Below are 15,610 nucleotides of genomic sequence, written 5' to 3'. Positions count from 1 at the left end.
AAACAAGTTTGTTAAAAATATAAAACAAGTAGACAATGAATCATAGAATCATAGAATCGTATAGTTGGAAGGGACCTCCTGGGCCATCTGGTCCAACCCCCTGCTCAAAGCAGGATTCGCTAAATCATCCCAGTCAGATGTCTGTCCAGCCTCTGTTTGAAGACTTCCATTGAAGAACTCACCACTTCTCGTGGCAGCCTGTTCCACTCATTGATCACTCTAACTGTCAAAAAGTTTTTTCTAATATCTAATCTGTGTCTCCTCCCATTCAGTTTCATCCCATTGCTTCTAGTCTTTCCATGTGCAAATGAGAATAAAGTTAATCCTTCTACAATGTGACAGCCCTTTAGATATTTGTAGACAGCTATTAAGTCTCCTCTCAGTCTTCTCTTTTGCAAACTAAACAATCCCAAATCCTGCAACCTTTCCTCATAAGACAGGGTTTGCAGACCGGTCACCATTCTGGTCGCTCTTTTCTGAACTTGCTCCAGTTTGTTGATGTCTTTTTTAAAATGTGGTGCCCAAAACTGGACACAATATTCCAGATGAGGTCTGACCAAAGAGGAGTAGAGGGAAATAATGACTTCACGTGATCTAGACTGTATGCTTCTGTTAATACATCCTAGAATTGCATTTGCCTTTTTTGCTGCTGCATCACACTGTTGACTCATATTCAGTCTGTGATCTATTAATATACCCAAGTCTTTTTCACATGTGCTGTCACTTAGCCCTATTCCTCCCATTCTATATATGCTTTTTTCATTTTTATTGCCCAGATGTAGTACTTTTCATTTCTCCCTGTTAAAAACCATTCTGTTAGTTGCTGCCCACTTCTCCAGTTTATTTAAATCTTTTTGAATCCTCTCTCTCTCTTCTCTAGTATTAGCTATCCCTCCTAGCTTTGTGTCATCAGCAAATTTAATCAATTTACCCTCAATTCCTTCATCTAAATCATTGATAAAGATGTTGAACAATACAGGGCCCAGGACAGAGCCCTGTGGTACCCCACTTGAGACATTCTTCCAACTGGATGTGCAGCCATTTACGACCACTCTTTGGGTCCGATCACTAAGCCAGTTATGAATCCACCTAACAGTTGCCTTGTCCATTCCATACTTAGTCATTTTTTCAATAAGGATTGTATGAGATACTTTGTCAAATGCTTTGCTGAAGTCAAGATATACTATATCTACAGCATTTCCTTGATCCACCCAATCAGTGATACCATCATAGAAGGAAATTAAGTTAGTCTGACATTACTTATTAGTTACAAACCCATGCTGACTCTGTTTAATCACTTCATTCTTATCCAGGTATTGACATACATGTTGTTTAATAATTTGTTCAAAGATCTTTCCTGGTATAGAAGTCAGACTCACCGGCCTATAGTTGCCTGGGTCCACCTTCTTCCCCTTTTTGAAGATAGGAACAACATTTGCTCTTCTCCAGTCTTCTGGCACTTCTCCTGTTCTCCAAGAATTTTCAAAGATTATGGAGAGGGGTTCAAAAATTTCTTCTGCTATCTCCTTCAGTACTCTGGGGTGTAATTCATCTGGACCTGGAGACTTGAATTCATTTAGGTTAGCTAAGTGTTTCCTCACTATCTTTCTGCTTATAGATATCCTGGATTCTTCTATTCCCTTAATAGGACAGTGAATAACAGTTGATGTTACATTTCCTTTCTGAGAGAAAACAGATGCAAAATAGGAATTTAAAAGTTCAGCCTTCTCAACATCCTGTCTTACCATTTCATCATTTTCATCCTGTAAAAATCCTATAGCATCTTTGACTTTTCTTTTACTTTTGACATATCCCCAAAATCCTTTATTATTGCTTTTGACATCTCTTGCAAGCCTCAATTCATTTTCAGATTTAGCTAATCTGATTTGTGCCCTGCAGGTTCTGCAGACAGCATTATATTCTTCTTTAGATATGCCTCCCTCTTTCCATTTTATAAACATTTTTTTCTTCCTTTTTAGCATGTGCTTAAGTTCTGTGTTCATCCATCCTGGTTTCCTTAAATGCTTCCTATTCTTTCCTCTTTTCGGAATTGTTAACAACTGTGCTTTGAGAATTTCATTTTTCAAGATTTCCCATCCCTCCTGGACATTTTTGTCTTCAATGATATCCAGCCATTGGATCCCTCCAATTCTCTTTCTGAATCCCTTAAAATCTGCCTTTCTGAAATCTAACCTTGACGTCTGAGTCTTCACAGGTCTTCCGCCTCTAGTTATCCAAAATTCTAAAATAGCATGGTCGCTACCTCCTAGGGTCCCAGCCACTTTTACCTCCTCAACCATTTCCTCCCTGTTTATAAGGATTAGATCCAAGGTAGCAGTTCCCCTTGTTTTCTCTCTTACCTTTTGGAAGATAAAGTTGTCAGCAAGAGAGGATAAGAATTTCCTTGACCTGTTAGTTTTGCCTGAGAGAGATTCCCAACAAATGTCTGGATAGTTGAAATCTCCCATGACAACTATGTCATATTTTTTGGAGAACTTGGCCATTTGATGCATAAAGAGTTCATCCATATCTTCAGCTTGCACAGGCGGCAAAATGGAAATACATATGCAAAATAATACTGCTAACACAGGTAATAAAGGTACTGCTTTTCTCTACTTTTAGTATTTGTGAAATCTTTTTAGGGAAAAAGATACAATCTAATGTGGAACACAAAAATTCTCATTCCTACTAAAGATATATGGAATAATCCCTACTGAGTACAAATACATAGGTGTCCACTAAGTAAATATGTCTCTAATAATACAGCAGTTATTGAACTATTGCACATTCCTCAAATAAGCATTTTGAGTAGAAAATAATTATCTGCCAACATTGACACAAACGAACCCACTGAAACCACATTCATTAAGGAAAATTTCCTATTGCAATAATTTTTAAAAGATAGTGCAGCGCTAAATATATAGGGATAAATTTTAATAAACTGATCATTAATGTGCAGATTACAATTTTTATGTGCAAAATGCCGAGATAATATTCAACTACTATAGGGAGTAATGGAGATCCTGATACTTTGAACAAATGATTAAGGTGCAAGTAACCATTTATAAGTGCGATATGCAAGGATAACATCCAGCAGCTCTAGGGGATAATAATAATCCTACCACTTAAAGGAATCTCAGTGGAAAAAATAACACCAAGAGAGCTGTACCTGACCTGCGAGCAGTCTTGACACCCCGACGCGCATTTCGCGTATAGCTTCTTCCTTATGGGGGTGTCACACTTACCCCCATAAGGAAGAAGCTATACGCGAAACGCGTATCGGGGCGTCAAGACTGCTTGCGGGTCAGGTACAGCTCTCTTGGTGTTATTTTTTCCACTGAAATTCCTTTAAGTGGTAGGATTATTATTATCCCCTAGAGCTGCTGGATGTTATCCTTGCATATCGCACTTATAAATGGTTACTTGCACCTTAATCATTTGTTCAAAGTATCAGGATCTCCATTACTCCCTATAGTAGTTGAATATTATCTCGGCATTTTGCACATAAAAATTGTAATCTGCACATTAATGATCAGTTTATTAAAATTTATCCCTATATATTTAGCGCTGCACTATCTTTTAAAAATTATTGCAATAGGAAATTTTCCTTAATGAATGTGGTTTCAGTGGGTTCGTTTGTGTCAATGTTGGCAGATAATTATTTTCTACTCAAAATGCTTATTTGAGGAATGTGCAATAGTTCAATAACTGCTGTATTATTAGAGACATATTTACTTAGTGGATACCTATGTATTTGTACTCAGTAGGGATTATTCCATATATCTTTAGTAGGAATGGGAATTTTTGTGTTCCACATTAGATTATATCTTTTTCCCCTAAAAAGATTTCACAAATACTAAAAGTAGAGAAAAGCAGTACCTTTATTACCTGTGTTAGCAGTATTATTTTGCATATGTATTTCCATTGTCTACTTGTTTTATATTTTTAACAAACTTGTTTGAATAAAGATGGATTATTTTTATACATAACATGGGCGTTGACTTCCATGGTGTATAGGATTTGTTGGATTAAGAGAGCAATTGACACACTATGACCGTTTTCTGTAAGGAAGGGGGGCCTCAAACTGTCCCTGGAACTTGGACCCTAACAATCCCTGTCACTGGAGTCTCTGACCTTACTATGCTCCTGTTAATGAGCAAAGTTGTCCCCTCCCCCACCCGAAAGAGGCCTGGGACAGATATGTTAGTGTATATACACCTAAGACAAAAAGGATAACAAAAAACAACTTATATACAAAAACATTCACCAAGGGTAGATCGGAATCAAGGGAAGGATAGAAAGGTAAAAATCAAATGGGAATAGGATAACGGAGAAAGCATACACCCCAAAACAGCAGACAACAATCTCCAGCAGCAACTACAAACTCCAACTTCAGCACACCAACTCCAGCAAGCCAGGAAGTAAACTTTCACAGGCAGGGATGAGAAGGTTTGGCCAGGTTTTATAGAGAGAAAATGAGTAGATCGATCAGGAGCAGCTGTGAGATGGAGCTGCATGTCTCTAACCAGTATACAAAGAGTCATTATCCGTGCCAAAGTCCATTTAAAGGGAATCTGTCACCTATTTTATTGCATATAAGATGCGGTCACCGCCATCAGGGGCTTATCTACAGCATTCTGTAATGCTGTAGATAAGCCCCTGATGTAACCTGAAAGATAAGAAAAACGAGTTATATTATACTCACCTGGGGGGAGGTCCGGTTCAGGTCCGATGGGTGTCGCGGTCCTGGTCCAGCACCTCCCATCTTCTAGCGATGACGTCCTCCTCCTTGCTTCCCGTCATGGCTCCGGGAAAGGTCAGAGAGGTCCGGCACCTGCGCACTGCAGTATTCTGCTCTGACCTCGAAAGGGCAGAGCAGTATGCCTGCGCCGCTACGGGAAGCAAGGAAGAGGACGTCATGGCTAGAAGATGGGAGGCGCCGGACCTGGACTGCGACACCCATTGGACCTGGACCGGGCCGCCCCCACTGTGAGAATAATATAACTCTTTTTCTTATCTTTCAGGTTACATCGGGGGCTTATCTATAGCATTACAGAATGCTCACGGCTCTGCTCCGCACACCCCATACGCACACGGCTCCTCTCTGCATACGGCTCCACTCTGTACACCTCGTACGCACACGGCTCTGCTTTGTACACACACGGCTGCGCTCCACACACCACGTACACACGGCTCAGCTCCGCACACGTCGTGTGCACACACAGCTCCTCTCCGTACACCTCATACACACTCAGCTTCGCTCCGTACACCTTGTACACACACGGCCCCACTCCGTACACACATGGCTCCGCTCCGTACACCTCGTAGACACGCAGATACGCTCCGTACACCTCGTACACACGCGGCTCCGCTCCGTACACCTCGTACACACGCGGCTCCGCTCCGTACACCTCGTACACACGCGGCTCCGCTCCGTACACCTCGTACACACGCGGCTCCGCTCCGTACACCTCGTACACACACGGCTCTGCTCCGTACACCTCGTACACACACGGCTCTGCTCCGTACACCTCGTACACACACGGCTCCGCTCCGTACACCTCGTACACACACGGCTCCGCTCCGTACACCTCGTACACACACGGCTCCGCCCTGTACACCTCGTACACACACGGCTCCGCTCCGTACACCTCGTACACACACGGCTCCGCCCTGTACACCTCATACACATACGGCTCCGCTCCGTACACCTTGTACACACACGGCTCTGCTACATCCCCCCTGACCCCACACAGAAACTTCCCCTCATCCAGCACCATGATAACCAGCACAGCAGAGTCCTGCATACACTGAGGCCCCTGATCATGTGACCCCTGACTCCTCCCCTCCTGTGACCTCATCCCAGGTCCTGTGCGCACAGAGCAGCCATATATGTGGAGTGCGGCTCTGCAGGTGGAGGTAGGTGCTGGAGATTCCCCATTACTGGGCACAGGGGGCAGTAACCCCTCCATTACTTGAGGCAGGGGGCAGTAACCCCTCCATTACTGGGCACAGGGGGCGGTAACCCCTCCATTACTGGGCACAGGGGGCAGTAACCCCTTCATTACTGAGCACAGGGGGCAGTAACCCCTCCATTACTGGGCACAGGGGGCAGTAACCCCTCCATTCCTGGGCACAGGGGGCAGTAACCCCTCCATTCCTGGGCACAGGGGGCAGTAACCCCTCCATTACTGGGCACAGGGGGCAGTAACCCCTCCATTACTGGGCACAGCGGGCAGTAACCCCTCCATTACTGGGCACAGGGGGCAGTAACATTATATAATGCACTGATAACTGTTAATAACATATATCTGGTGAGCAGGAGACAGACGGCCGCTCCTCTGTTATCTCTCAGTAATAAATGTACAATTACTGTGATAACGACGTATAGAGAATATTCATTGTACGACTTTTCTGCAATAATATCTCATTACTTGGGAGGAAATATGACATTTATGTTATCAGCCTCCAAATACCAGAACATTTGCTATTTTTTCTGGCTGCCATGGTAACAATCGACGCCCTGCGATCACATAGCGAGATGCTGATTTAACGTGTAACTACCTGGATGACACGGTCGCTGTTGACCACAGCATCTGAGGGGTTAAACAACCCGTGCAATTGGCATCATGTAATAGTATGTGATGGTGAGAAAACGGCCTCCGCATCGTGCTGTACAGTAACGGCAAAGATCAGGGAGAGAAGAAAGGGATCTTCCAACAATCGAGAAATAATAAATACAAAAGCTACACGTTGTCACGCTGCAGCTCTGGAAGTAAATGCTAACTCCACTAGATGGCAGCACAGAGCAGACCCGGAGCACTGCAGCAAGGCTATCACCAGGTGGCAGCAGAATAGTCAAACAAGCCAGATCAATACCAGAGAGTAACTGAGTACCAAGGGGAGTACCAGTCTCAGTCAGAGCCACCCCAGAAGGTCAATGCCCGTCAGAAGCAGAAATAACAGAAACAAGAGACAGAATCAGGTCAGAGCCAACACCGAGTCAGATATAGGGAAATCCAAACACTACGGGAGACACAGAGTCAGGGCAGGAGGAGAGTCGGGGCTGGCGCATTTGTGAGACCAAATTTTCAAACAAACCCTCAGAGATGAGGAACACTGTTTTCCACTCATTCCCCTCCGGAATACGAATAAGATTATACGCTCCCCTGAGGTCCAACTTGGAAAACCACTTAGCTCCAGATGATTGGTTGAAACGATCAAGGGATAAGCGGGAGAGGGTAGGTATTCCTAACCGTAATTTTATTTAGTTTCTGAAAATCGAGGCAAGGGCTTAGACCACCATTTTTTTTTTTTTTTTACAAAAAAGAATACTGCAACCATAGGGGAAACAGAGGGACGAATGTGACCTTTACGTAAACTTTCATAGACGTACTTTTTCATAGCGGTATGTTTCGGGCCAGAAAGATTGTACAAATGGGCCTTGGGCAATTTAGCACCGGAATCAGATTAATAGTACAATAATAGAGGCGGTGATGGCAAGACCTCAGCCTCTTTTTCGGAAAAGGCGTCCATAAACTCTTTCTGGTACTCCAGAATATCCTCCAGATTAATGGACGACACCAGCACAGCAGAAAGACAACCCTTAGAACAATTAGAACCCCATTTCACAACATCCCGAGATTCCCAGTCAATAACAGGATTGTGCAACTGTAACCAGGGGAATTCCAACACCAGTCCCGCTGGAAGATTGTCCAGAACATAACATGAGATGCACTCCTGATGCAAGGCTCCCACCTTGAGGAGAAACTCCTCCGAGACAAGTTTAACAATATTCTTAACCAGCAATGTCTTATCAATAGTAATGATATGAATTGGTGTTTCAAACCTAACTGTCCCTATCTTACATTTGGACACAAAGCGTGAGTCAATGAAGTTCATGGATGACCCACAGTCCACGAAAGCTGAAGTGGGTGTGTAACAATCCCCACAAAAACATTCCACCTCCAACAACATTTTATGGAATGAAGAAAAAGGTACCCGAGAGTCTGGGTGACCTCCACGACAATCACCCAGACTCGACAGCTTGTTAGTCGGTGGGCAAGAGGAGCAGTCCTTTTTCCAATTTCCAGTATTACCACAATAAAAACATAATCTTTCTTCCCGTCGTCGCCTCCTCTCCTTCTCCTTGAAGTTGGTGGCCCTAACCTCCTTAGGTTCTGTATATGATACCACGTCAGAGTTAGCCGGATGTAAAGGGACCTCCTGCTGCATTACACCTCTCTCCCGCAATCTTCGATCCATACGAATGGCCTGAGTCATAGCCTCCTCCAAGGAGCTGGGTCGCAGATGGAGAGCCAGAGTGTCCTTAAAATGATCCGACAGTCCCCTTCTGAACTGACACCTTTGCGCAGTTATTCTTGGTCACTTCGGTGGACCACCGTCTGAACGCTGAGCAATACCATTCGGCAGTGAGTTTACCCTGGGAGAGACCCATGATTGCGTCCTCTGCCACGCTGACCTGGTTCAGTTCGTCAAATATTAGTCCTAAAGCCTCAAAGAACCTATCTACAGACACACATTCAGGGGCAGTAGCAGGTAAAGAAAAAGCCCAAGTTTTAGGACCCTCCCGGAGTAACAAAATGACTAACCCCACCCGTTGACTCTCATCACCAGAGGATCGGGGTCTCAGGGAGAAAAACAGCTTACATCTGTTTCTGAACGTACGGAACGTCCCCTTTTCCCCGGAGAAAGTATTTGGGAGCTTGACCATAGGTTCAGGAGAGTGTAACAGGACATCTTTTAGGTCCAGGTGCTTACTGGCTGATTACATCATAGAACCCTGAAAAAACTTAACCGTCTCAGAAAGTTTCCTGTGAAGTTGATTAGGGGAAGAGGCCAGGGCTCTATATTCCACAGACAAATCCTGCATCATTTGAGTTAACTTCATCAGATCCGCAAGAGTACAAAGCGGAACCTGGTATGTGTTCATTTTCCCCTTCACCATTGAGGTCTGATGAACTTCCTCTTCTGGTGAAGGAAGGTAGTGAGGCTGATTACCAAACACCTGAGCTGGTAGAGGATGACTGGGTGACTGGAATTGCTGATTGGATATAAGGCAGCCGACGCCCTTCTGCCTCGCTGGTGATTTCTCTGAGGGATTCTAGGAGACCAGTCTGATTCCTGCTCCTCAAAAGCTAAGTTCTCTGCCTTTTCTTTTTGAAGCCTAGCGTGTTCAGGGCCTTTTTCTCTGTCAGTCTGTTGGCTCTTGTTTTGATAGGGTTTTTGGCGGATTGCAGACAGCAGCTTTTCTATCCTGTCCTATCTAGTTAGCTTGGGCCCCATCTTTTGCTCAGTCTATCTTTCTATCTGTGTTAGTGTTTTTTCTTCTTGCTTCACCGTCATTATATGTTGGGGGCTGCCTATTGCTTTGGGGTCTGCTCTGGGGCAGTTTAGGTTTCCCTTTCTGTCTTTAGGCTATGTAGTTCTCCGGCTGTGATTGAGGGGTCTAGGGCACCGTAGGAACCCCCCACGGCTACTGCTAGTTGTTGTTGATAGGTTCAGGGGTCTTCAATCCGATAGCTGCCAACTTCTCTGGTTTTCTGGACTTAGCTAGCATTTCTGTTTTTGCCTCCTACGGTGACTCATTCATAACAGAATCACCAGCCATACCGCAGATCCTAGGGTACTCAATAGCAGGAAAGAATTGTAAAAAAAAAAAAAAAAAAGTGTATATTTTTTCCTCTATATCTCTGAGGCCGTAGGGGGAATTTTTTTTTCGCTCAATGGAGATAAAGCAATTGTCTGATCGTGTGGAGCAGCTCGCTGCGGAAGTGCGGGGAATTTCCGCCTACCTTGCTCATTCACATGCTGCTGAACCAAAGATCCCTACTCCTGATGTGTTTTTTGGGGATCGGTCTAAATTTTTGAATTTCAAAAATAATTGTAAATTATTTTTTGCCTTGAAGCCTAACTCGTCAGGGAGCTCCGCGCAGCAGGTTAAAATTGTCATCTCTTTGCTGCGTGGTGATCCCCAGGATTGGGCATTTTCTTTGAAACCAGATGATCCTATTCTGACTAATGTGAACGCATTTTTTCAAGCCTTGGGGTTGTTGTATAACGAACCTAATGCTATTGATCAGGCTGAAAAGACCCTGTTGGCATTGAGCCAGGGTCGAGATTCTGCAGAATTGTACTGTCAAAAATTCCGAAATTGGGCGGTCCTTACTACCTGGAATGATAATGCCTTGGCAGCTCTCTTTCGGAAGGGTTTGTCAGAAGCCGTAAAAGATACTATGGTGGGATTTCCTGTTCCCTCTGGTCTGGACGATTCTATGTCATTAGCATTCAGGTTGATCGGCGTTTATGTGAACGCAGGACTGCACGAGAGGTGTTGCCACCTGTTGAACAAGTGTCTGAACCTATGCAATGTGATAGAGTTTTGTCCAGGGAGCAACGTCAGGAGTTCAGAAGGCGTAATAAGCTGTGGTTTTTTTTGTGGAGATGCCTCGCATATTATTTCTGTCTGTCCTAAACGAGAGAAACGTTTTGTACACACGTTTTCTGTGGGTGGTGTTCAACCTAAGTTTCTTCAGGCAATTACTTAGATCTGCTCCCTGTCCACATTTTCCGCCAAGGCTTTTGTGGATTCGGGAGCAGCCCTGAACCTAATGGACTTGGATTTTGCTAAACGTTGTGGATTTCCTATGACACCTCTGCGGACGCCTATCCCTTTGAGGGGGATTGATGCTACTCCTTTGGCGAAAAATAAACCTCAGTTTTGGACCCAGGTGGTAATGCGGGTCCCCCCAGACCATCAAGAAAATTGCAGATTTTTGGTGTTGCATAATTTGCATGATACCATTGTTCTGGAGTTTCCCTGGTTGCAAATTCATAATCCAGTTTTGGATTGGAAATCTGTGTCTGTGGTGAGTTGGGGTTGTCGGTGTGCCCGTTTTTTTCCCCCTCTCCTCAGTCACATGATGATCCTGACTATTTGGCGGACTTTTGTGATGTATTTAGTGAGAATGAGTCTGCATCTTTGCCTCATAGGAGTTATGACTGTGTAATTGAACTGAGCCCGGGGTGTAAATTTCCCAAGGGTCGGCTCTTAATAATAAATGTTATTTTTATAGCGCTGACATATTCCGCAGCACTTTACATTTCAGAGGGGATTTGTACAGACAATAGACATTACAGCATAACAATAATCACATACAGTAGATTATAACAAATACCAAGAGGAAAGAGGGCCCTGCTCGCAAGCTTACAGTCTATGAGGAAAGAGGTAGACACGAAAGGTGGGTGGTAACAGTTGCCCTGATTGTATGGACCAGCCATAATGTTAAGTGTGTAACAGTACAAACACAGAGGGCTAATGGATGCATAAAGCATGTGGGAACATGATGCGGGAAATCTGGTTATGGTAAAACTTTTGACTGTGCCACACAGGGATAGATTAGGTTAATGTGTTGAGGCGATAGGCCAGTCTGAATAAATGCGTTTTCAGGGCATGCTTAAAATTGTGGGAATTGGGGATTAATCGTATTGACCTGGGAAGTGCATTCCAAAGAATTGGCGCAGCACGTGTAAAGTCTTGGAGACGGGAGTGGGAGGTTCTGACTATTGAGGATGCTAACCTCAGGTCATCAGCAGAATGGAGGGCGCAGGTAGGGTGGTATACTGAAACAAGGGATGAGATGTAAGGTGGTGCTGAGCTATGGAGGGCTTTGTGGGTGAGGGTAATAAGTTTATACTGAATTCTGGAGTGGATGGGTAGCCAGTGTAATGACTGGCACAAGGTAGAGGCATCGGTGTAACGATTGGTGAGGAATATGATCCTGGCTGCAGCATACAAGACAGATTGGAGAGGGGAGAGTTTGGTAAGAGGGAGACCGATTAGAAGAGAGTTACAATAGTCGAGACGAGAATGAATAAGAGAAACAGTAAGAGTTTTTGCAGAGTCAAAAGTAAGAAAAGGTCGAATTCTAGAAATGTTTTTGAGGTGCAGATGACAAGAGCGAGCCAGTGATCGAATGTGGGGGGCAAAGGAAAGCTCGGAATCAAGTATGACCCCAAGACAGCGGGCCTGTTGCTGGGGAGTAATAGTGGAACCACACACAGAAATGGCAATGTCGGGTATAGATACATTAGTAGAGGCAGGAAACACCAGGAGTTCAGTCTTTGACAGGTTCAGTTTCAGATATAGTGAGGACATGATATTAGACACAGCGTTTAGACAGTCGCCGGTGTTTTCTAGAAAGGCTGGCGTGATGTCAGGAGAAGAAGCGTATAATTGGGTGTCATCAGCATAGAGATGGTACTGGAAACCAAATCTACTGATTGTTTGACCAATAGGGGCAGTGTACAAGAAGAGGAGGGGGCCTAGAACCGATCCTTGAGGGACCCCAACAGTAAGGGGAAGGTGAGAGGAGGAGGAACCGGCAAAAGATACAGTAAAGGAGCTGTTGGAGAGATAGGAGGAGAACCATGAGAGAATGGTGTCCTTGAGGCCAATGGAACGGAGCATAGTGAGGAGGAGCTGATGATCCACAGTGTCGAATGCTGCAGAGAGATCCAAGAGAATTAGCATGGAGTAATGACCATTTGATTTAGCTGTTAGCAGATCATTAGAGGCTTTAGTGAGGGCAGTTTCAGTGGAGTGTAAAGAGCGGAAACCGGATTGGAGAGGGTCGAGAACAGAGTTTTCTGAGAGATAGCGGATAAGATGGGAGTGGACCAGGCGTTCCAGGAGTTTAGAGATGAAGGGAAGATTAGAGACAGGTCTATAGTTAGCGGCACAGTTTTGGTCGAGGGATGGTTTTTTAAGTAGTGGATGTATGATGGCATGCTTAAATGAGGAGGGAAAAATACCAGAAGAGAGAGGTTAAATATTTTAGTTAGGTGAGGGGTCACAGCAGGGGAAAGGGACTAGAGGAGATGTGACGGAAATGGGTCACTGGTGCAAGTGCTTGGGCGAGAAGATGCAAGGAGCCTGCTTACTTCTTCTTCTGTGACTGGTTCAAAATCAGAGTGAGCTAGATGCAGTGGGGGAGGGAGGATAGTGCATGGTATGAGGTGATTGGGAGATAATTTCCTGTCGAATCTGGTCAATTTTTTCTTTGAAGTAATTGGCCAGATCGTCATCTCGGAGCTCCGTGGTTGGGGCCTTTACTCTTGGATTGAGTAGAGAATGAAAAGTGTCAAAGAGACGTTTCGGGTTATTGGACAGTGAGGTGATGAGGGTGTTGAAATAGGCTTGTTTGGAGAGGTGAAGGGCAGTGTTGTATGTTCTAAGCATAAACTTAAAATAGATGAAATCTTCGTGTAGATTGGATTTTCTCCACAGACGTTCGGCGCACCTGGAGCACCGCTGCAGGAAACGTGTTTGCACCGTGTGCCAGGGTTGTCGCCGTCTGTGTTGTGGTGTTCTATTTATAGGGGGTGCAAATTCATCCCGGGCAGTTTGAAGTATTTCATTGTAATGCTTCAATGCAGAATCGGGACAGGAGAGGGAGGAGATAGGGGCCAGTGAAGACCGCAAGTTCTTCATAAGTTTCTGGGTGTTAATGGCCTGTATATTTCTATAAGTCTGGATAGTGTGCTTGACCTGAGCAGCCTGGCAGTTCTTGATAGAGAATGAAAGAAGATTGTGGTCAGAGAGCGGGAGAGGGGAGTTTGCAAAATCATCCACTGCACAAAGCCGAGAGAAGACCAAGTCGAGGGAGTTTCCGTCTTCATGCGTTGGAGAATTAGTAAGCTGCGAAAGGCCAAATGAGGAGGTTAGAGATAAAAGGTGAGTAGCAGATGGTGAGAGGGGAAGAGCAATGGGGATGTTGAAATCTCCCATGATGAGGGTAGGGATGTCACAGGAGAGAAAATGTGGAAGCCAAGTGGCAAAATGATCCAGGAACTGATGGGAGGGGCCGGGAGGACGATATACCACCGCCACTCGCATGGAGAAGGGGGTGTAGAGTCTGACGGCATGGACCTCAAAAGAAGGGAAGACTAGTGAGGGTAGTTGAGGGATAACCTGAAATGTACATTTTGGTGATAGGAGCAGACCAACGCCTCAACCTGCTCTATTGTCTGATCTTGGGGTATGAGAGAAGTGTAAGAAGTGTAGCCCCTCGTATGAAAGAGCAGCAGCAGCGGTAGTGTCTGACTGCTGGATCCAGGTTTCAGTAAGAGCCAGGAGGTTAAGAGAATTAGAAAGGAAGAAGTCATGGATGAAGGAGAGTTTGTTACACACTGAGCGAGAATTCCAAAGTGCACAATTGAGAGAGACAGATGGCATGCAGGGAATACTAATAAGATTAGAGGGGTTTCTGAGTGTAGCAGTCGGGGGGTTTGACTTTCTATAACATGGGGGACCAGGGTTGGGAGCAATGTCTCCTGCGACTAGGAGAAGGAGGATAGAAAGAGTGAGCAGATGGTTAAGTGATTTGTGAGAGCGTCTCTGATGTTGAATGGTGGGACTGACTGGGTCTGTGCAATTTAGCAATGTGAAAAGAGCGTGAGTGCTATACATAGGAGCGGAAAGGAGCGAGGGACCGATATGGATGGAGTGTAGAGAGTTAATGCCAGGGCGGTGGATGTGTGTGAATGCAGCGGCCAGGATAAAAATTACACAAATGCTTATGGTATATATTTGACGTGCTCCAAATGTACAGGGAGTAGATGTATATAAATGTCTTACCTGTCTCCTGCCCTGCCCAACTGCCATGTTATAACTGCCAGTAGTACTTTGATACATGTACTTCGATTACATGTGCATAAATGCCCCCTGCATAAATGCTCCCCCTAGCTATGTCTGAATATATAGGAGGTTAAGGCTAAGATTTTTTTTTTTTGCTCTCTCTCTTCTCGTTAATCAATCACACTAAATTGAGACACCAGGACCCAATAAAATGTTGTGGTCAAATAAACACATGTCCAGCACTACATGGATCATAAAGCACTTTGAAAAGTTTCTTGACCTCACAACATAAGGGGACAAGCAGAGTAAGTTGAAAAAACTATATACCAGATATAAGCTTGCATAGTTGAAAACACATAGCATTCAGGATTAACTGCTTGCTGACATTGAATGGAGACACAGGAGTGGATTCAGAGCAGAGATTGGAAAAGCTGGTTACCAGATATAAGCTTGCATAGTTGAAAACACAGAGATAGCATTCAGGATAAACTGCTTGCTGCTTGCTGACGGCTCTTCAATTTATCTGTACCCAAGCACGAGGCTATGCGATCCAATATTAAGGAGGCGTTGGAGAAGGGTCATATTAGACCATCCTCTTCACCCTTAGGTGCTGTTTTTTTTTTTCGTGGCTAAGAAAGATGATTCATTAAGGCCTTGTATTGATTATCGTGCCCTCAACAAAATTACTATTAAATATCAGTATCCGTTACCCCTGATTTCGGATCTATTCTCCAGAGTTAAAGGTGCTTGCTGGTTTACCAAGCTTGACCTCAGGGGGGCGTATAATCTTATCCACATTAAGCATGGGGATGAATGGAAGATGGCGTTTAATAATCCAGAGGGACATTTTGAGTACCTGGTGATGCCTTTTGGGCTCACTAATGCCCCTTCTGTCTTCCAGTGCTTCATGAACGACATTTTCCGAGACTTTGTGGATACATTTTTGATTAT

At 44.5% G+C, this 15,610-nt stretch overlaps 1 protein-coding gene across 1 annotated transcript in view; it reads left to right on the top strand.

The window, feature by feature from the left end:
- Window positions 1–5,845: 5,845 nt before the first annotated feature.
- Window positions 5,846–15,610, top strand: part of LOC141052992 (uncharacterized) — a 94,481-nt gene continuing 84,716 nt past the window's right edge. The window contains exon 1 of the mRNA XM_073550315.1: window positions 5,846–5,919. Coding sequence (XP_073406416.1) covers window positions 5,893–5,919 — 27 coding nt within the window. The 5' untranslated portion in view covers window positions 5,846–5,892. The remainder of the gene's footprint in view (window positions 5,920–15,610) is intronic.

The sequence above is a fragment of the Dendrobates tinctorius genome, unplaced genomic scaffold (genome assembly GCF_039654945.1).
Source record: "Dendrobates tinctorius isolate UK_male_01 unplaced genomic scaffold, ASM3965494v1 ptg000164l, whole genome shotgun sequence".
Classification (NCBI taxonomy): domain Eukaryota; kingdom Metazoa; phylum Chordata; class Amphibia; order Anura; family Dendrobatidae; genus Dendrobates; species Dendrobates tinctorius.
The sequence above is the reverse complement of the archived record's forward strand: the minus strand, read 5'-3'. Positions and strand labels throughout refer to the sequence as shown.